We start from the raw sequence: 21,274 nt of genomic DNA, 5'->3' as shown, positions 1-21,274 counted from the left end.
GCTGGCATCAGTTTTTTTTGTTCTGTTAGTTTTCCTAAGTTTACCTAATTCATTTTATAATTATTGCATCTAATTTTCTACCGTTTGAATTTCAATTTATATTTATTTCTTATATTTACTTTTCTAAATATTGCTTTGTTATTAAATTTTACATTTAATAACTCCATTTATGTTCATTTATATAAACAAGTTTGTGTAGTAAACTTTACAGGCTATTTAAAAAACATTAACTCAAAATTTATTTCATATTTACTTTTCTAATATGCCTTTTTCACAATGACGTAACTTAACTTCCCCCTTTTTGCAAAGCAGTGTATCATGACATCCGTCTTGCAACAAACAAGAAAACAAATCCGTTTTGCCGTCGCGCTGGAATTTAACAACAGTGAAAAAAACTGACAGAGCACGTATTCAAGTACTTATACTAGAACCTTCGCTAACACACAAAGATAACAAAACACATACCTTTATAATGAAACAGGTACTGTTCAAAAATAATTTGTATCCTTTATCTAGATCTAGTTTTGTAACAACTTTTTATAGGCCCTTATTGGCAAATTCTCCCGGAAACGCACGCGACACGGGGCAGTAATGAGAGCAGTGGAAGTAGCATGCGCAGGCGTCACTTTCACCTGTAAGCAGGAGAGAGAGCATACGTTCGCGAAGTTCAGGTGTTTGTTTGTTTACTGCATTTGGGTTATGAATGTTGTATAAACTGTGGATATAACGCTGGATTTGGAGATCGTTTGAAACCGATATATGGAGCCATCCCGGCGCTAAAAGATGCCGGACATGTCGTAGTTGGTTAATTTTGAAATTTTAGCTGTAAGATTAACATCATGGATTTCCCTTTCTACTTTATTACATGGACCGCATGCGGTGAGTGATTTCCGTGTTTTGTTGATAATGGGTGCGCACGTCCTTGGGTTCAGCCTACCCCTCCCCCCGCAGGCCCGCACGCGCCGTATGTTTACGGAAACAATCGTACAGCTGTATCTATCTTTTATAAATGTGATCAAACTAAATACTATTCGAAGATACGTATTTTGATAATACTATATTGATACTCAAGATTAATATGGGAAAATGCAGGAAGGGATGGTAGATCAAGGCTAGTTTTACACATGTTAAATGATGCTTTGTGACACAGATGCTCGGTCCAAGAGCAAACCGTGATAAAACACTTAAACCAGCTGTTAACATTCTAAGTTTATTTAAATATTGCAGACCGGTGTGTTGCTGTGACTGGAAGCAAGTTATACCCTCAGCAGCAGGATTGGAACCCCTGGTTTAAGATGTTAAGACTCAATGCATTTACAGATGGCCACCAGCTGGACTCGACTCTAAATACTGTGGAAATCCTGTGCTAATAGGATTTGTGACGTGCTTGCGTTCCGCCTCGGAGAATGGCGTTGTGTAGTTAATGGAGTGATTATTTAGATTTAAAGTTGTATTGTTTTTCATAATTGAATGATTCCTTTTTAAGTTATTCAAATGCAATTCTTGATTTTACTGTGCAGTTCCATTTTCTCAAAAACGTTATTTATCACATGTTATATTTCAATGAGTGCTTTGTAAGCAAGTTAATGCCATAAGTAACAGACAGGATTCCGTGGAGAGGAAAATGATTGATTTATTTCTAGAACTAAATTAGGGAAACAAATCAGATTTAAGGCACAACCAAACATATCAGTGTCTTAAGTACAAAATACAGATGATAAGAAGGTTGGTATACTGGAAGGTTTTTATAAGCCCAAATATCTATGGTCATCTTTTTTTATCAAGGTTCTTGCTGTCCAAATGGGTACCCAATGAAACGTATTCACATTGAGTATGGGAAAAAAAATATATAGACATTTTACATATCCTGTACAAATGCATAAAATGGTCCTCTCCTTGTGATTGATGCAGTTGTTATGAAGTTTAGATGAATAAAACGGGTCTAGCTGCCAACTGACATCAACACTGTATCTATTATAAATACTGATAACATTAGAATAGCAACAAAAACACTACAAAACTATGTCCAATTATATCCTAAATAATACACATATTTTGCAAATTCTGAATATGCGCGTGTTTATTTAAGAAAAGACTAACAAGGACCCCGCGTTTCATACAAACCAAAGTGTTTGGAATTGTCCCAAACACATGGCTTTGAAACCACCAAAAATAAATAATCTTACACTCCTGTGCTCTCTTAGGACAGTTAAAAAAATAAGATTACAGAAAATAGAATTTACAGCAGACAAGCCACACCAAACAGGATATGCCACAAATCAAGCTGGTAATCCTTAACATTGCTGGTTCCCTGCACTAGCTCGGAGTGTATCACATTTGGTGCCACTAGAATAAGTTTTAAAAAATCGTAAAATCTCTCCTTAAAATTTATCCAAATATATTGGATCAACAAATAAATATTCTGTCGGTTCAGCACCATCATAAACTACACTGACTGTACAAGAACATATCCCGATATCTGTTAGCGTACGTAGCAGGAACAGGCCTTAACAATCACATCTTGGACGCAAAGCAGGTCTCAAAGCAGTTCTCTGTAGCCAGTTGAGAGACACACAAAGCGTGATACACAAGCATACACAACAACAACAAACATCTTTGAGAGTTAAGCATCTCATTTTTTCACTGACCGAGCACGTTTTCATATCTATTGTTCTACACTAGCATCTTCAGAGGGAGGATTCAGGTTCTACCACAACACCGTTTTCTTCAGTCAACTTTTTGGAAACGTCTATTTCTACAGAGTCCACCCCTGAGCTTTCAGGCTCTTTGACTTTGTCATCCTTGGGTTTTACGATTTCCTGTTGCGCTTTTCCAGTTCCTTCCACATCATCTTTGTTTTCCGGATCCTCTTGTGGAGCTTTGTTGAGAACCTCCATCTCTGCATCTGAAACGGCCATCTCCATCTTAGCTGGAGGATCCGGCTCTTGCGGCTTTTTCTTGATAAAGAGCCAATTACAGATGGCGAGCACAAGTGAGGAGAGAACAACCTCACACCCTGCCAGCAGGAATACGTACTTGTAGTTCTTGGTGGCATCCAGTAGGAGACCTGTGAAGCAAAACAACAGATGTGAGATCACTTCCTGTGTGGATTGGCCAATCATTGTGGCAGTCATCTAAGATCACTGATGTCTCAGAGAAACAGCCCATGACCTGTGAGCACCAGCTGTCAACGTTGTGATAAATCCACTAGCTTTGGGGTATGGGTCACTGCACTGGGATAAAAAAAACTAAAAAGGAGTTCAAGGAATCACATGGCCTTGTATAAATAGATTGTCCTTGTAACCCCAAACAAAAGGCTCTTGAGGTATGTGACAAGTCACATTCCTTCTATTTATCTTTAACCAATGAAGTTTGAGAATGTGACACTTTTACTAGATGGTTGATTCATTTAAAGATTAACGTTTATTCAACATTAAATCCATTTTCTTTCCCATGTAATGCATGTTAAACCAGTGTTCTTTAATACTAAATGCTTTAACCAACCTGCTCCAGGAGGTCCCACCAACACAGCGAAGGCTTCAACCAACAGCACCAAGCCGATCGCACTTGAGAACTTCTCCGTTCCCACTATGGCCATCAACACTTCAAACTGCAGGGCTCCAACCATACCGTAAGAGATGCCGAAAAATATGCAGTAGACCACGAGAGCTGGATAGTCTTTGGAAAAGCAGCCTACAAGATCGGTGATGCCGTTGAAGATCATAGCGAAACTAAAGAGGTAGACGCATCTGGGGCGCACCCACTTGAGTCCAGCAATAACTCCACACGTGGGCCGGGCGAACATATCGACGAACCCCAGAATGGTGAGCAGCAAGGCAGATTTTGTATCCTCATTACCTAGTTCCTTTGCGTAGCTAACCACAAACACGGGAGGTACGAAAAGTCCAAGCACCATAATAGCGGCAGCCGCTGTGTAAATCAAAAACCCGCGGTCTTTGAAGACGCTAAAGTCAAGTAGCTTGGGTTTTGGTTTAGATTGTGCAACTTTTTCAGGTTCAGCAACCTCGCTCTTTTTTGGAGCCACCAAGGGCCTCATGAGGGCACCGCACACACAGCAGTTCAGCAGCAGGCCTCCTAGGATGAGAAAGCCTCCACGCCAACCAAACTTGTACTGAAGGACCTGACCAAGAGGAGACAAACAGCACAGAGCCACAGGACTTCCCGCTGCAGCTAGACCATTAGCCAAGGGCCGCTTCTCACTAAAGTATCTGTTCAGCATGATGAGGGATGGCTGGAAGTTCAGGGAGAGACCCAAACCTGCAGTAAAATCAACATTGTCATGTGTGATGTTGAAGCTGTACATTTGACCCAGCGATAGGTTCAAATAACCACCCAACATTTTTTATAGTATGCATGTCATTATCTATACAACTTTGGGGTTGAGATCAAAGTAATGCTCACCTGTTATGACTCCCGTGCAGAGATAAATATGTATGATGCTGGTTGAAAAGGATGCAAGGATCATTCCAGAGGAGGCCAAAAGGCCACCGACCAACATAACTGGCCGACACCCAAAACGGTTCACCAAGATAGTACACAGCGGCCCTACAGCAAGCAAACCTCCATTAGTTTATAATGGATGGCAGTCCTTGCAAATCTTGCTCTACAAGGTCATATAATTGCCTTAAGCTAGCTTCCAAACATTGCTTTCTTCACAATATCTCAAAAGAACCATCAACTGTGATGCACTGATCCTTACCGGAACCATAAAGCATTGCCAAAAGAATGGAGGAGATCCAAGCAGTGTCACTGTAGCCCACTCCAAACTCCTGGATGAGCTCCTTGAAGAAGACGCTGACTGCTTTGGGAAATGCGTAGGAGAAACCGGTAATGACAAAGCACCCGAAGAGTACAGCCCAACCCCAACCTCCATCAGGTGCCTTGACCCCACTGTCACCAGTGTCTACTGCCGCTCCACCCATGATGTTTTAAGCAGGTCAGGTCTCAAAACTCCTAGAAAAAAAAATATTATTATAAAAACACTGGGAAAGTTTGGCATGTTGAATTGTGGAAGCATATTATGCGTCTACTGATTATGGCTTGACTGCAAAACATGTGGGTCATAGCTTGTTTTCTCAATGGCCCTGTACATAAAGAACTGGTCCTTTGCATACTAGATTCATGCCCTCAGAGCCATGTTCTTGCCAGAAACCACATATCATCTCTCAAGAACTAAGTTTTACATTCTGGGTGCAACACTTTAAATGTAATACACACCATAAGCATCAGAACAATTTACAACTAGTTCATATCCAAAGTCATGCAACCTCTAATCTGCCGTTTATTTCATGTTATCACTCCCAAAGATCTGCAAAGAAATACGTCATCACTGATTACCCAACATATGCAAGATGTTACTTGAGATTTATTTAATCATTTCCACACATCCAGTGGCATAAATAACAATCTTCCTAGTTAAACATTAAATAAAAGGCAAAGTATATTTAACCTTTGAACATGACCTTCTTAAAAGACAGGAACCGATTCATTCAGTCATTTTAACACTAATTTCAGACCAGGTGCTGGTCATTAGTTTAAATGCCATTGAATGTTGCCTGAAAACCTATTGTTTATGTAAATCACACAAAATCATACAAGTATGATTAATGAACCAAGAAAGAGTACAATTTAAATAAGCAACAGATACAGATCAATATGTGATGTAAATGAAAATGCCTTCAAACAGCTTCTGAACATTACTCACAAATGAAACACTACACAAAACTGTTGGCACCCAATCGAAAACCAGTTACCCAACCAGTAAATGCAACCTACCTTGCTTAAGGTCTGTAAAAAACTGCTCTTCTCCAGCTATGAGGAGTGCCACCCATATCTACTTCTCTAGTGGGGGCTAAGAGGCGGGGCTACGGTACATGTCTAGAAAGATCGAATGGGCAGAGCCATAATATCCATCCTAATTTAAGACCTTGACATTTGTGGCGCACATTTCAATGACCGGCATCGGCTCCCCTGCTATAACTTTTGTTGGTCTGGCATTTCAATATAGATGTTTATAAATACAGCTTATGTTTAGGTTATAATGTATTATTAAGGGTCAATATAGAAAGGTCACTTAATTGTTTAGGTTAAACAGGTCACAGGTGGTTGGTTATTTACTTCATTAAGTACGATCTTGACTGGTCCATGCTAATTTATGACACGTGCTGACTGCAATCTGTCGATCTAGTGCGCGTGTACGACAAGGCTTACATAGTTTTTTGATTTACAGAGAGGACACAAGAAACACTGTCACTTGTGTTTATTAATGTTTGTAATGATTATTTTTTACGATTGTGGAAGGAATTCTCCGAAGGAATTTTGCACTACATCACCTAGACATCCAAGCTATATTATTCCCTGAAAGCTAATAACGATGCTTTTAAATATTATGAATGATGATACATAGACGTTTTTGGACTGACTTTTTGTACTGTAGCTCAAGATGCGGGGTAAACACGCTTCACGGGTCCCATTTACCAGACTAAATATATTTGTTCATTGCTTACAGGATTTCCATCACCCCGTATCTAAATATTAGCATTAAGCTAAATATTAGCATCAGGTGGTTGTGATGCAGCGCTTTCAGCTGGTGTACGTGCTAGACGTGACTTTCATTCTCTTCTCCATCACAATACAGGTTACCACGACCCACATGTGTTGTAACCACAACAATATGCAAGTAAAACATGTTTGTATAAAAAAGAAAGCATTTTTCCACGGACCGCTTTAAGGTACACAACGTGAGGTAAAAAGCACCTATTTCTACCAATGTATCGGCATCTTGTTTTGCATTATATACACGTTAGATGCGATACTATTATAAAGTGTGTAATTTCTCATATATTTCATATATATTCAATGATACGAGGATTATCATTAAGTATTAAATTGTTGTTTGTAATAATACTGTTAGTACGTATTATCCACAACATGTCACTCATCACCAAAGCCGGATAAATTCTTAGTCAACATCCACATAAAAGCCAACATAGATAGCATCCCCCCTTACTCTATATAACATGCGCAAAAGCACCCAATCATTATCCCCGAACACGCGTCGAAATATTTAAAGGGATCTGTCCCATACGTACCTTAACGACGCTTGGTTTTTTAAGGTTTTCGTCTGATGATGCTGTGCTGATGCTCTGCTGGGACCAGGTTCATCACGTTTATACGGCACACATCTTTAAAAGAAGCACTCGAATGAAATGTTAAGCCTATCTTGGTGGTTCGCGATGCTCATCTGACTGATCCCGGTTCTGTCACCGACGAATGACTAGAGTCACACTGACGTGCAACCAATGATGCGGCTGTATATAAGGGCACTACGTGCGTTTCCCCCTGCTCTCTTTATCCTTTCTTGTTCGACCAAAATCTTGAGCTTGTCCTGTAATTTGTATAATAGAGGACAAGTGAAAAACAGCAAATAAGAAAGATTTTCTCTATATGTTTTAAAACGCACCACAAATTAGAAATAAGAGCGAATGCATCATTTGTACTCTGAAGTACAGAAACAATTGTAAACGTGACAGCACGCAGGCACGTGAGTCAGGTGTCACATTTCATTTTACGTAAGTTGCGTTTGTTCAAGCTAAACTCGGGGAAACTTGTGCTTTACGTTTGGACAGATGCTAAAAAAGCTAAACTGTTACTTACCTGTGACGAGAGGTCTAAATGTGCACATTTCATTTCATCCTACCGAAAAATTGACAAAAAGCTATTTTTGTCCTCGCAGTATTTTATCTACACAGTATTCCTACATTTATGAATTATTTAGTTCCCTCTTCGAAAATGCTAATATAAGGTAAAACTTCCGAAGAGAAGTCATCAATCCTGTCATTACAGTAAAAAAATGACGTTTAGTGGTACAAAAGGGAACTTCTGTTGCGAAAAAGCATTTAGTAGGCGTAAACCGCGGAAACCATGGAAACGGGTGTTTTCTTGACTAGACGATTTCTGTTGGCATGGAAACAATTACAGTGCTTGAAGGCGGCGCTTAGCTGCAACTTTTATGCTATACTTTAGCATGCTAGCTGACTTGCCTTAAAATGTCTAAAGCGACCAACCTCAGACGTTTTCAACAACTGTGTTGATGCGGTTTTCCTGTTTAGTTTGTATTTTACTCATTTCCGGTGAAAGTTTGTTTATTTAAAATAATTCGGTCCATGCTTGTGCTAATACACACATGAAGGTAAACAAGACAGCTAACGTATTTTCAATGATTCTCATTCTGTTTGTTGACTTTGAAACGTGCCTGTTGTTTTTGTTTCTACTTTTTCGGTTAGCTATATATTTTACCAACCCAACACTGTTTTGATTTGACCTCGAGTTTATGTTCATAGCTGCACGTTTACGCCGCACTAAATTTAGATGAGTTGTTTTCATTCTTATCTGGTCACAAAGGATATAACTAGAATACCATTCTCAGAGGCCATTATCAATACAGGACATTTATTTATAAACTCATTTTTATAATAATTTCAATGTGTATATGTTTTTAATTAATCAAGTACACTTCTGACCATCTTATGAACACGTTTTAATCACTTCCTGTGGTTACAGTGTTGCTTAACAGGATGCCTGGTATTCCCGTAGCCTGTTGTTCCACATCTGCTTCATAACCATGCAGGAAGCTGTGAACTTGGAATCCCAGCTGGCCTGTAAAGAAAGAGAATGGAAAGAACTTCAGGCTTTGCGGGTCCAACAACTGGAGACCGCTCTAAATGATGCCACTTCAGAGCTTTCGGTCCAGAGAGAGCGGTTCCTCCGTTTGAGGGATGACTTTCAATACAACCTGCGTGTGTTGGAAGAACGGGACAAAGAGCTGGAGCGTTACGATGCCTTAGCAGCCCGTGCTCTGACCGAGGACGGCGCCAGACACGAAGAAGTCAGTGAGCTGAGGATCGAGATAGCAAAACTCCAGGATGCTCTGGAGGAACACAGGAAGATGAAAGGTGATTTGGAATTGCAGTATCAGAAGAGGGGAGTCGAGCACCGACTGAAACTGGAAAAGGTCCAGAGGTATGACCTCTCAACCACAGACCCCTGATCTCACCATCTATATGCCTTTATATTCAAGTCCGATTCGTGTTTTCATATGTGAGTGGAATTTTGATGACACACGTTCTTGTTCTTTAGGGCGATGGAAGGCGAAATTGAGAAACTCAGGGAGGAGAATGAAACTTTGAGACGGGATCTCCAGAGACGAATTCGAGAGTCTGATGGGGAGCTGGCGCTGCAGAAGCAGGTGTTTTTATTGCTGGTTTACGTTGTTCGCTTATAATCTTTCCACTCTAAACCAATGGCATTGGGTGTCAATGTTGTCTAAGCTGGTGTGAACAGTAATGAGCCCGAATGATGACAAAAGCTTCATGTGTTGCCATGATTTCCGCTCAGTTTATGCTGAATGTTAAAAACTAACTAACTAACAAAGGCAATTTGGGAATATGTTTTGAATATTAAGAATTATGCTGTTGTGTCTGTTCTGCAAATTAATCCACAGTTCAAATGCTTCGGATTATTGCCAGTGCATTGTATGCTATTTAAAGTAAACTCTCTCACCTAAAAATAATCCAGCTCGCGTTCATATATGCCAACTACTCACTAAAGCAGTCCTCACCTCACTCTGTAAAGTAAAATGATAAGGCCGTGAAGGATTTCAGATAATGTCTTTGAACTAATGCTATTTATACTGTAGTGTATTCAGGTCAGTTCGAAAATAGGCTGGGGTTAGGTATTGTTTGGCATTTCACTGTCGCTTACCTTTGACATTTGAGTGTTGTTGAAGTTCAGGATGCGTAAACATTCCAAAAAAATGTTTTAATTGTCTTTCATTTAAATAGGTTCAGCGATTTGAAATGATACATAAATTCACTGTGATCCAAACAGGAAATGATGTCAGATTTTGACAGCGAGATAAGAAGGCGAGAACACGAGTTCAGTCTGAAGCTGGATGAGATGAACAATGTTATTCTTTCCCACGAGCTTCAAGTAAGACAAACATCCTGGAAAACTTCTCTTGTCCTATGGCTGAAAGTTTGAAGACACCCCTTTTAATCAATGTGTTTCACTAGGTGCCTTTATTCCAATAAAAAGACATATCCTTATGCTACGACCAACAATGGCTTCTAGATTGCCTATTTATGACTTGTGGCAGCGTCTTGGGAAGGCATATTCTGTTCAAGAATGCACAAAAACTCCTGTACAAAGAGGAATAAAGTTAATAAAGAAATGATTTACTCTTTCTGGTGTGAAGGAACTTGACCTGCATTAAGGCCAGACCTGAACTCCTCTAAACAGCTTTGCGATGAGGTAAAACACTAAACCAGAGCCCATTACCTATCATCAGCAACACCATGGTGCAGCAAGTGCGATGTCCACATACTTTCAGTGATATGGTGCATCTATGGTATGAGTGACCCTCATGAATTAATCTGAGATTAATGATATTATAAAACTATTCAGGAAAAGCTTTTGAACAAAGAGCTGGAGGTCCATGCCAAAGCTCACAGTCAGGCCACTGGGGCTCTGCAGGCATCTGAGGTACTTTACCAGAAGGCTCAGAAAGAGGTCCAGCACAAAGGTTGGGAGCTGAAAAACACCACTGCGATGAAAGACTCCAGGTTAAAAGACATTTGTGCACTAAAGTTAGACATTGGACACTACTGTTTGAATATAATAACATTACTGTTCCCTAGGATAAAAGAGCTTGATGACAAACTACAACAAATTGAGAGAAATTATAAGAAAGACCGGGAAGCCTATAACCGGAAGTAAGTTTATTTTTTTATTTAGTATCTGCGCTGATCATCATAAAAAAATCCTACTGAACATTGGTTTAGTTATTATTATAATGGGATCTAAAACAATAGCTAGAAATCTGGAATAATTATTTCAAAGATCTACTATACTATATTCTTACCAAGAGTCATAAAAATAATATATTTGCAAAAAGGGGTTTGACCACTTTTAAGAGCAAGCGAGAAGAGGAACTCGTGCTTAAAATATTATTGCTGCAATCAACAATGTAAACCCACAATATTATTTTACCGTGACCCAAATATTACGATAATATAAAATTACCAGGGGCCAGATTCACAAAACATTCTGGAGAAGAATGTTCTTCTCAAATGACATATTTTTTCTTAAAATCTAATTAAGAAAAACATTGTGAATATCATGAAGATTCCTGAAGATTTTTTTTTTTTTTATCATTTTCTCAAGGTTGATTTTAGGAATAAGAAGATTCGGACTTCTCGAAAAACAAAAACTGTCATAAAAAAAAAAAAAAAAAAATTAAGATCTTAATTAATTAAATCTCAAAAGGGAGATTGTTTTTTTCACACGTCACGTATATTGTATTATGCCAGAATCTTAATTTTTACATTAACTTGGCATTAAGGAATTTCAATATTGATATTATAATAAAAGGTCTCCCTTACTTTAGTGTTTTTTACATTTATTCTGGGACAAAGCAACTGGAAACAGAGAGATTCACAAATATTATGGTGTAGTAACACACAAAAGTATTATAATAAATATAATTTTGTGACACTTGTGAACATTTTAGCTTACATGCAATAGTAAATGCAGTTTAGCACATCACACGCCACTATAAGAACGTAAGGCTCTTGTTATACAAATATAGATCAATATATACAGTTACCTTAAGAGCAGGCGGCGAGTGTAATCATTGACAAAGCTTTTGTCATTTATTCTTACAAAAATTTGTTCTTAAGAAAATATTTGCGAACTCCTTACAAACTTCCTATAGTTTATCTTAAGAACAATCTTATATTTTGCCTTAAAAAACGTTTCATGACTCTGTCCCCAGATCCCTGCTGTTCCCTACCTGTAGTAAGAATTAATTGTGTTTTTTTGGATAACAATGTTGAATAAAAAAACTACTAAGGACATGAACTTGGTGGATTAGTATGTGTAGCTCAGATTACTTTGGTTAGCCTTGATGTTTTCTTTTTGTGCTGTTGTGAAATGTGATATACGCTGGGCCGCTGCTGCCTTCTACAGGCACGCAGAGCTAGAACGGAGGTCTCGGGAGAGCAAGGATGCCCTGGATCTCATGAGAGAAGCTCATGCCAGGAATCTCCTGGAAGAGAAGGGCAGGACCTCAGAACTGCAAGCCAAACTGGACAGGCTGATCCTGGAGCATGAGAGGAGAGAAAAGAGCCACATGGATGACCTCAACCATAAAGACCAGCAGATACAGGAGTAAGACACTTTAACAGAAATAAGATGTTCATTTTCACACAACTATTCTGTAGTTAATTTTATATATACAAAGAATAGATCACTTGGGTTTCTGAGTCATAACCTGGAAAAATTTACATTTTGGTGGGAGGCAATGTATAACCATCGGCTCTAGCTGATGACTAAATGATTGTAAATACATTGAGACTAAATGTGTGGGTGTTTCTCAGAATGTCTTTCAAAGCACTCAGATTATATAACATTTTAAATTTCAAGCAATGAACGTAACAAGAAGTGCTTATACTATAATTTGTCATATACATAGTCAAAAAATATGAATTTGACATTTAGACACAAGACTCTCCAGAAATGTTGTTTTTCACAGCTGCGACTGTTACTAGATCCACACTAGATTTGAATCTTTTAACATGCCACAGGCTCAGAACACAGCTGGAAACAACTCGATCTGGCTGGGATACTTACATCACTCAGGTCTCCAAAGAAATTGTTGCCAAGGATACAGAGCTGCTTGCTGGAGGAGAGAGAGAGGCCAAAGTGAAGGCAGAGCTACAAAAGTTTAAGGAGGATGTGGAGAGGTGAGAGGTCATGAGATGAATGATTGTACGCCACCTGTCGAATGTGTGGACACACCAAAATGATTTTCTTTCTTATTATTCTAAAAACTTAATCTAAGAGCTTTGACCTAAGTTGTATTGTTGTCAGGTATAAGCAGCAGGTGACTATTGGTCTGCAGAGGGAACATGCACTGGAGCAAAAGAGAGTTCAGTTGGAGTTGGACTGGGAACGTCGGTGTGAGGGGGTGCGTTCTGAACATTACCTGAAGAGTGAGGAGCTCATCCAAAGCCTGACACAGGCCAGAGATCAGGTGAGCTAATGCAGTCCGATTTGAGCCGGGTGCAAGAATAATTCAATCTAAACTGAAACAGTGCTACCTTTAAAAACGTTAATGTACTTTAAGGAAAATGAAAGCAGCATTACAAATTGTCCTGGCTATGGTCTTGATGTGAAAATGAAATTAAATCAACTTTATGGATAAATTGAGGCGATCTGTAAAGTAAACCTGGCAAAAAGTGTCTTATGTAATAGAACATAGTATGAATCAGGCCTGTATCAGGCCAGATACTAAGCTCATGTACTCATACTCATAAAAATGAGACTGATACCTCATTTCACAGAACTGACTGCAATTTGTTGGGATATTGGCTTTTAAACTTTGTGAAAAACACATAAAATCATTTATTTTTTCATAATGTGTTTAAGGTGGAGTTTTTTGTAGTTATGAAGCTATTCTAGTTTTATTAGTCTCACTTTGTTGTGAATAGTTAAAGGCATCAGTCAAAAGAATTGACAAAAATATTGGTACTTATACGCTTTCTCTAAAATATGGTATCGGTGCTTCTCTACTATGTAGAATTCTGTTTAAAAAAAACCTCTTTCGTTCAAAAGCAAAACTAAACAGTGCATCAAAGTTTCTATGACTGTATTTGAACATTTAATGAGGCTGTTTTAAAAGTGCTTTTCTTTTTGTTTTTTTACTTTTAAAGGAATTAACCTGAGTTTAAAAGGTTGTTAAGGGGACAGTTTACCCTAAAACAAAAATTCTGTCATAATTTACTCGAGTTGTTCCAAATCTGTAGGCCACTAGGCCCTATACATGTCTTTGTTCTGATGAACACAGAGGAAGACAATTGAAAGAATGCATGTAGCCAGTTTCTGCCCACCATTGACAACCATAGTAGGACATAGGACAATGGTAGTCAAAATTGCCCCACCACAGTTGGCTTTCCTACATTCTTCCAAATATCTTTCTCTGTGATCAGAACAAAGCAATGTATACAGATTTGGAACAATTTGAGAGTGAATAAAATGTAACAGACATTTGTTTTCTGGATGAACTGTTCCTTTAAGTCAATAAAAACTGAACATGCACTTAACATGCATTTAGATTTTAAGTTGTGTATCTGTTCACAGGTAACTGCTGAGTTTAAAGAGAAGGAACGTGAGTTACAGGAGACGGTGGCTTTGCTGAAAAGTGTCACCGTAGAGAGAGACCAGGCACTTCGACGAACCAAACCAGCATCAACTGGAGCCCAGGTCAGCATCGAACACACTCAGCGTTCTCTGTTACACCATTCAGACCCATATTCAATATCATGAAAAAGCTGAAGTCATTAAAGTGATCACCCAAAAATAACAATTCTGTCATCCTTTACTCACCATCTTGTCATTTCAAACCTGTCTGGTTTTCTTTCTTTCTGGAGAACACTAAAGAAGATATTTTGAAGAATGTTGGTTACTGGTCCCCGTTCAATTGCATTGGATTTCTGTCCATACAATAGAAGTGAATGGAGATCCGTGTTTATTTGTTTACCAATTTTCATCAAAATATCTTCTGTGTTCTGTGGAAGCTAGAAAGTCATCAAGGTTTGAAACAACTTATTTTTGGGTGAACTATCACTTTTACACCTGAACTTTCATTCAATCTGTAGAACTACAGACAGAATGCGAAATGCTCTTACTGCTATTCTGAAGTTATTTTGTCACGTTGCTCTGAGCAACTCTGTCAGCTGTTTGATAGGTCATTTATCAGGACACATTTAAGACACTTTAAATACCATACTAGCTAGGGATGCCTGGTCACTAACAGAAATTTACTTTGAAAGTTCACAAACTCCCCAGACAGTATGTTCTAGGAAAGGTTATATCTCATAACACCACGTATCCATATATTCAGCACAACACAACTTGGCTCATGTATCAGCAATTGAATCGCCAGCTGGAATTTGGGTCCATGACCTGGGTCTGACCGTAAAGTAATATCTTTTTTTTGTGGTGTGTGTATTCAGTCCCGTAATACATTATTCGTTGATTGAAAAAGCAGGTTTGTCATCATTCCGCTGACTCTTGCCTCCACCTAGTGGTGGTTATTTGCCTTCAATAATTGAAATTTTTATGTTTTTCAAACAGGCATCTGCAGTGGACAGCAGTAGTTTCCCTTCAGAGGAGATCAGGAGACTCCAGCAGCAGAACAGTACTCTAAGAAGTGTAGTGGCTGAAATGAGGAAAGATATGGAGAACCTGTGCAAACAGATGCCACCAGATCAGAGCCAGAACCCAGCCAGGAGCAAAGATACAGATCACAGCCCTGCAGGTCAAACAAAAAAATGTGCATAGTGCATTAACATACTCGCTAAGTACATGAAACTGTTTATTTAAATTCTAAGTGCCTGAAGAATGAGTCATCAGAGGTTATGGAACATGTTTTGTGACATGCTGTGACATGTGCATTTAAGGTAATATAGAGTACACTCAGGCGTTGGAGAGGGAAATCAAGGAGCTCAAGGCCAGATGTCGGGATCTTGAGGGGCGGTTGGAGGAGGCATCCAAGACCGTCAATATTTCCAACACTCCAGCCTTTGCACTTCCTCTTTCCCCTGACAATGCTTACCTCCAAAACCATATCAGATCCCTCAATGAGACCATAGGTGACTAAAAAACCTTTCATACACATGATCTCTGCTTCATTTTAGTTAAACATGTTTTTTTATGCCTTGGCAAACACTACTTGAATCCTTAATAGCAGGTTTCATTCGTCAGGCATCACGATATTTTCCAGAACCAAAAGGAAGGCTAGAGGAAAAGAAGGTGATAGACATTATCAGGAACATTGTGTTTTGAAAAGTGTTTGTGTGTTTGTAGGTGGGCAGAGAGCAGAGAAAGTGGCCAGTGCAGCTGCTCTGAAGAAACAGGAAGTGAGACTTGCCCATTTGGAGTCTGCTGTGGAGCAGCTCACCCAACAAGTAAGGAACTTAGCCTAAAGTACTCTGCATCTAATATTAAGCTTGCAATAATTTATTAATTGTTAATTCTCTCCAGTGTCATTTAAAAAACGTTGAGAACGAGGGGTTACATCTGGAGCTGGCCAATCAGAAGAGAGCAGCAGCTGCAAAGGAGGCCAAGCTGAAACAAATATTGGCTGCAACTGAGCTGGAGTTACAGGAAGTGAGAAAGGAGGCTGAAGAGTACCAGAAAGGCAGTTTATTCCATAACTTGGAGAATGTGGCCCTTGGAAACCAGGCAGGTTTACAGTATTATCCTAAATTCTTGAATAAATCCAAAGATTATGGTTTTTTGATTAAAACACGGCAACTCATATAATGATTTCCTACAGACATTGTATTTTTATTGAACTACAAAATGTTTGTGGTCAGGTATCAGCATTAAAGGTGGACCTTGCAAGCAGGAGAGAGCCCATTGTTCTTAACCAGGTACAATATTGTAATCATTTACTCACCCTCTTGTCATTTCAAACCCGTGTGACTTTCTTCCACAGAACACAAAGACATTTTTTTAAAGAAAGTTGTTAACCAAACAGTGCCAGCACCCATTCGCCTCTGTTGTATGGAAACAAAACCAATGCAAATGAATGGGTGCCATTTAACAATGTTCTTCAAAATAACTTTTTTGTGTGTGTTCTGGCGGAAGAAAGTCAAACAGGTTTAAAATATGATCAAAATATGCTCTTTGGGCCCATTTAATCTGAGATTTTTACATTTTAAAATGAAATCAAGAACTACACATCAAAACACACACAGATATGTTGTTCCTATAGCCCTGCTGCAAGTTATAACATTATTGTCTCTTATAAATTCTGTATTGAATGGTTATCTAACGAAGATTCTCTGAGATTAAAACACCACCTGTCTGATATTCAAGAGTGAGACTGTGAAGGAGCTTCAGGAGGAGAATCTGTTACTGAGACGGCAGCTGCTGTTAGGAAGATCCGCCAGAGGGGGTGCCCTGGGTGATGTCGTTCTGCTTCAATCGAAGCTCAAACAGGCTGCACGCTTGATCTCCAGCCTCAGTCAGGACAAACGGCAACTCATTGAAATGGGCAACAGGCTCCGAGCGCAGCTGATAGAGGCAGGAATAGAGGGTTAGTGTCTGTTTTAAAATGTACTTAATGGTTTAGAAGTTCATCCAACGTGAATAATTAATGTTTGGTTTTTATATTAAAGGAACACCATTTAGGATTAAGGCAGTTAAACTGGCTCTTATTGATATGCTAGACCGCCACCACAACTGCTTGGTCCAAAGGATTAAAGTGGCCTTGATTTACTTCTCAATAGAGCCCAATGTTTATTTGTCTCAGAAATTCTCTCTGCTTTCTGTATTTTATCTGCTTCAATTTAGGAGAAGTGAAATATAATTTGTAATTATATTGAAAAATATAATTTTATGGTTATTATCTTTCATGAGAGAATAAAGTTTGTAATTGCTCCTTGTATTTCCCAAAGCACATTGTAACGTTTTTTTTTTCTTAAAATATCTCAAAAAACGTGCATCCTTATTAATGTATTCTTAAATATAATTCTCGCTAAAGTTTGCTCTTATATTTTAATTTATTGTCCCCAGTTCCTCGGGACCCAAAAATCATAATCAGACCAAGCACTGTTCCAGAACAAAGCCTGGTGGGAAAAGAACCCTGCCAGTCTGAGCATGGGCTCCTGTCAAAGGGTCGCTTATCTACCTTGGAACAGCTACAGTACCAGTTAACCACTCAGGTGATTCAAGCAGGAGACCGAGACTTTGTTCGATTGAAACATGCTCACTGTATTGATACAGAGGACAAATTTAGTAATCACTGGCCTATGTAAATTTACACTATCTGCTGATTTAGACACAGTTTTTTCATCAAGGCCACTGAAGGGTCACAGTGATCAATGAACTGTCCTTTGTCAGATACAGTAGATGATGATCATACAAGCATAAAATTACAGATCATATTGTTGATACTTACTCATAGGAACTGCAATATGCTCAGAGAGATCAGAATGAGAGAAAGCCTATCGTAGTTCATCCTCGGTTCTCGGACAGCGAGAGTTCAGACAAACACAAAACCATCAACCCATGGGATCCACCTGCCAGAAACAAGGTACTATGACAGCTGAACCAATTAAAAGTAGAACTATAAAAAGGTTTTATTTTTGAATTGAGTGAATGTTGAGTTGTTTTATCATAACTCCTTTCTTAAGTTTGTGGGTAGCAAAGAAAACACACCCCCACTACTTAACCACTCTGGAGGCCCGGTGCCACTTTCCGGGCCACCCCACGCCCTGCTTTCGTCTGTGGGTACAGACGAGTCTCTACAGGAAGTGTGGAAGATGTTGGATCGAGGTTTGAGTTCATCTCTTTTTTCTCCAAGTGAAAGTGAGGACAAAGGTGAGAAGAAAAGCCATGTGTGACTTACTTGAAACTTTAGCTACTTGAATGTAATTATAAAAAAATGGTAAGATTATATCTATAACTGGATTAAAACAGATGAAATGTTTGAAAATATTATGTCATTTAGATCTTTAAATAAATATTGGACTATTATTGGTACATTTTTAAGACACTTTTCTATTGTATTTGTTTACAAAAAAATGGGGCTTATAAAATCTCTGTACCACAGAAAACAATACGCTTTCACGTTCCTTCTTCAAATATGTTTAGACTTTCTATCATGACTGTTTAATAGTCAACACATATGTAGATTTATGGGTTATGTGCAGCGTGTCCTTTAAACCATGTTGCATTTCATCATTCGAAATGTCAAGGCAAAGGATCATATTTGCAATGATGATAATGATTGTGAAATCACGACAGAACTGCATAATTATAATCGAGGCCAAATAAAGTTGACCAATATATGGTCATAATGTTAATAAGCTAACAGCTTGCCCTTGTCTTTCAAAATCGTTCCCCTATCAGTCCTTTTGAATTTTTTGAGATTGTCTTTTCAGTTTAGTTTCCTTGATTTGTCTACTGAATGCAAGTTTTATTTTTCCTAGTGTTTTATATTTTTTTAAAGTTATAAGTTTATTGAATATTAGAAAATGAAAATCCTGTCATCATTTACTCACGCTTTTGCATTTCAAACTGCATGAAAGAAGATATTTTGAAGAATGATGCTACCAGCATGTGTCTATGCAATAGATGTGAATGGGTGCCGGCGCTGTTCGGTAACCAACTTTCAAAATATCTTCTTTTATGTTCTGTGGCATTTTCACTGAAATTGGACCAGACGTGACTAGGCACACTGGACATTTTGCACCATTTCAGAACTTGGCACTGAAATGCTGACTGATGTGTCTGTCTGTGTGTCTGGGATTCAGCCCAGTGTACAATGCGCAATAAGCCATGAGCCCAGGCAACCTTGAAGATCACGCAAGCTGAAGTTCAATATCAACATTGCTTCACAGCACAACACTTAGGGCACGGACCCAATGAAATAACATTTATCCAGATTTCATTTTTCTTTGTCAGTTTTTTCGCAAAAGATCATTTTGAGATGCGGATCTTACTTTGTTCACTTTGAAGCTTTGTTCATTACAACTTATTGTAAATGAGAACGTTTTCCTTTGTAAGAAAGTCTTTTCTTTTACCTCATGTCACGACTAAGTATAATGGCACTGAAGTTGTTTAATCATAGATTGCTACATTCTAAATCTGGTTCATACTGGTGGTTGTTATCATGATGTACTAAATGTACTGTGATCTATCTGTGTAACCGCATCAAGACCAGAAGCATCGCAAGGTTAAATTGTGTTTGAGCCAGACTTTTGTAAATTCTTAAATTCTCATATTATAGGCAGAAAGGCAACTCATCGTTCATTGCTTATTTCTAGCAGAAACCAAGCCAGCACTTTTATTCACCATTAATGGGTTTTAACATGTTGTCAATGGTTGTTCTCAGGCAAATTGGCTGCAGACATGAGAGCACAAGATAGTGCCGGTCAGCAACCTACTCCACTGGTCAGCGTAGAAGGCACAAAAGCATCACTCCAAGAAAAGAAGAAACAAAGTCGAACATTTGTACCTGTACAAAAGACACGGCCTGCTGGAAATTTGGGAAAGATACGAAATTACAACATTAAAGACTAAAAAAGACATGATCCCTCTGAGCCACCTTTTTTGAAGGAGTACACTAGTAGTGTATTTTTATTTTGCATTGTGCTTTTTTGTAACTTGTTTTAATAAATAATTGTATGATGTAAACGACATAAATGTAAATCACAAGTCATTTGTTATGAGCATCAAGAGATTTAGAAGTTTCTCTATAATGTTACGTTTTTCCAAAGAATTTACACACATTTAATAATGTGTAGATAAAATTGTGTAAAAATGTATTCAGATGGTTCTCGAATAAGTATTTAAATATATGTTTCTTTGAACGACAGTAGCTCCTTTCAGAGGCCCGCCTCCTTGATTTACGTCACAGTCTCAGCAGGTGTAGGATTAAACTCCTCCCACAGCTTTGTCCCCACATCACCCTATCTCCTAGCAACACCCTTGCATTCATTCTGATTGGATTCGTATGCACACCTCCGCTCACTGATTGGTGCATTTTGTTCGCTGGTAACCGTCAAAAATTCAGCCACGGAGTCTCACGTGTCTAAAGAGATCAGCAGCGTCACCAAACGATCAGCAAAACACACAAGGCTTGTTCGACCTGACGCGGCGACGCAAGATCCGACAGGCAGATGACACCAAAGTACCGCGAGAGTTCTTCGAAACCAAACATTTGAAAGTTTTCCAATCGCTCTCGCGGTACTTTGATGTCACCCGCTTGTCAGATCTTGCAGCGCCGCAAATCGAACAAGCTTAAAATGTGTGCTAATGTTTAATCTTTAATTGCTTTAAATAAAAGCAAACAATACCAAATAATTTATATGTTATATATTTGATTAATAATAATAATAATAATAATAATAATGCAGACTATAAGCACTCAGAAAAAAAACATTTCATATTTATATTGTAGAAGTTTAAACAGTATGTCCCCTTTTCCTCTATTTTTAGCTGTTTTCTTTTATCAAAATCTAATATAATCTTTAAATAAACTTTCATAATGGACAAACATTTGAAATTATTGTTGGAATAGCTAACGCGTTGCATATTTAAATTCCAGAAAACATAATAGAAGTCACATTGCCGTTTTAAAACAAACGATCTAAAAATATATCTTAAAAAATAATATGCA

The 21,274-nt window shown here is 38.4% G+C and overlaps 2 protein-coding genes across 6 annotated transcripts; one reads left to right on the top strand and one right to left on the bottom strand.

Annotated features, from left to right (window-relative positions):
- Positions 1 to 1,615: 1,615 nt before the first annotated feature.
- slc16a3b (solute carrier family 16 member 3b) lies at positions 1,616 to 7,858 on the bottom strand. 2 transcript variants are annotated; one of them, XM_056771839.1, is made up of 5 exons: positions 7,678 to 7,858; positions 4,721 to 4,974; positions 4,423 to 4,566; positions 3,505 to 4,278; positions 1,616 to 3,067 (listed from the first exon to the last, which is right to left on the bottom strand). In XM_056771839.1, the coding sequence occupies exons 2-5, from the start codon at positions 4,941 to 4,943 to the stop codon at positions 2,688 to 2,690; spliced, it is 1,521 nt and encodes a 506-aa protein (XP_056627817.1). In that variant the 5' UTR covers positions 4,944 to 4,974; positions 7,678 to 7,858; the 3' UTR covers positions 1,616 to 2,687. The 2 variants fall into 2 exon arrangements, with proteins under 2 accessions (XP_056627817.1, XP_056627816.1); XM_056771838.1 differs by lacking the exon at positions 7,678 to 7,858 and adding an exon at positions 7,113 to 7,252.
- ccdc57 (coiled-coil domain containing 57) lies at positions 4,982 to 20,285 on the top strand. Of its 4 annotated transcripts, none has more exons than XM_056771836.1 (20): positions 4,982 to 6,766; positions 8,584 to 9,042; positions 9,160 to 9,268; positions 9,910 to 10,011; positions 10,486 to 10,643; positions 10,719 to 10,793; positions 12,049 to 12,249; positions 12,666 to 12,824; positions 12,952 to 13,114; positions 14,221 to 14,343; positions 15,217 to 15,415; positions 15,543 to 15,734; positions 15,949 to 16,049; positions 16,126 to 16,326; positions 16,461 to 16,517; positions 16,966 to 17,185; positions 17,665 to 17,813; positions 18,056 to 18,184; positions 18,285 to 18,471; positions 19,988 to 20,285. In XM_056771836.1, exons 2-20 carry the CDS (start codon positions 8,645 to 8,647, stop codon positions 20,173 to 20,175), a joined length of 3,111 nt encoding a protein of 1,036 aa, XP_056627814.1. In that variant the 5' UTR covers positions 4,982 to 6,766; positions 8,584 to 8,644; the 3' UTR covers positions 20,176 to 20,285. The 4 variants fall into 4 exon arrangements, with proteins under 4 accessions (XP_056627814.1, XP_056627813.1, XP_056627812.1 ...); XM_056771835.1 differs by lacking the exon at positions 4,982 to 6,766 and adding an exon at positions 7,402 to 7,592; XM_056771834.1 differs by lacking the exon at positions 4,982 to 6,766 and adding an exon at positions 7,990 to 8,212 and having other exon boundaries at positions 19,988 to 20,284.
- Positions 20,286 to 21,274: the final 989 nt, after the last annotated feature.

Source organism: Triplophysa dalaica, chromosome 17, assembly GCF_015846415.1.
Source record: "Triplophysa dalaica isolate WHDGS20190420 chromosome 17, ASM1584641v1, whole genome shotgun sequence".
Taxonomy (NCBI): domain Eukaryota; kingdom Metazoa; phylum Chordata; class Actinopteri; order Cypriniformes; family Nemacheilidae; genus Triplophysa; species Triplophysa dalaica.
The sequence above is the reverse complement of the archived record's forward strand: the minus strand, read 5'-3'. Positions and strand labels throughout refer to the sequence as shown.

Excerpts from the sequence above, each read along its gene's own strand:
- slc16a3b (XM_056771839.1), bottom strand. The coding sequence starts at position 4,943 with ATGGGTGGAGCGGCAGTAGACACTGGTGACAGTGGGGTCAAGGCACCT. Across the intron at positions 4,567-4,720 it reads GGCAATGCTTTATGGTTCCG|GGCCGCTGTGTACTATCTTG; the intron begins GTAAGGATCAGT and ends TGCTTGCTGTAG. Across the intron at positions 4,279-4,422 it reads CTGCACGGGAGTCATAACAG|GTTTGGGTCTCTCCCTGAAC; the intron begins GTGAGCATTACT and ends ATTTTACTGCAG.
- ccdc57 (XM_056771836.1), top strand. The coding sequence starts at position 8,645 with ATGCAGGAAGCTGTGAACTTGGAATCCCAGCTGGCCTGTAAAGAAAGA. Across the intron at positions 10,012-10,485 it reads TTCTTTCCCACGAGCTTCAA|GAAAAGCTTTTGAACAAAGA; the intron begins GTAAGACAAACA and ends AAAACTATTCAG. Across the intron at positions 16,327-16,460 it reads ATGTGGCCCTTGGAAACCAG|GTATCAGCATTAAAGGTGGA; the intron begins GCAGGTTTACAG and ends GTTTGTGGTCAG.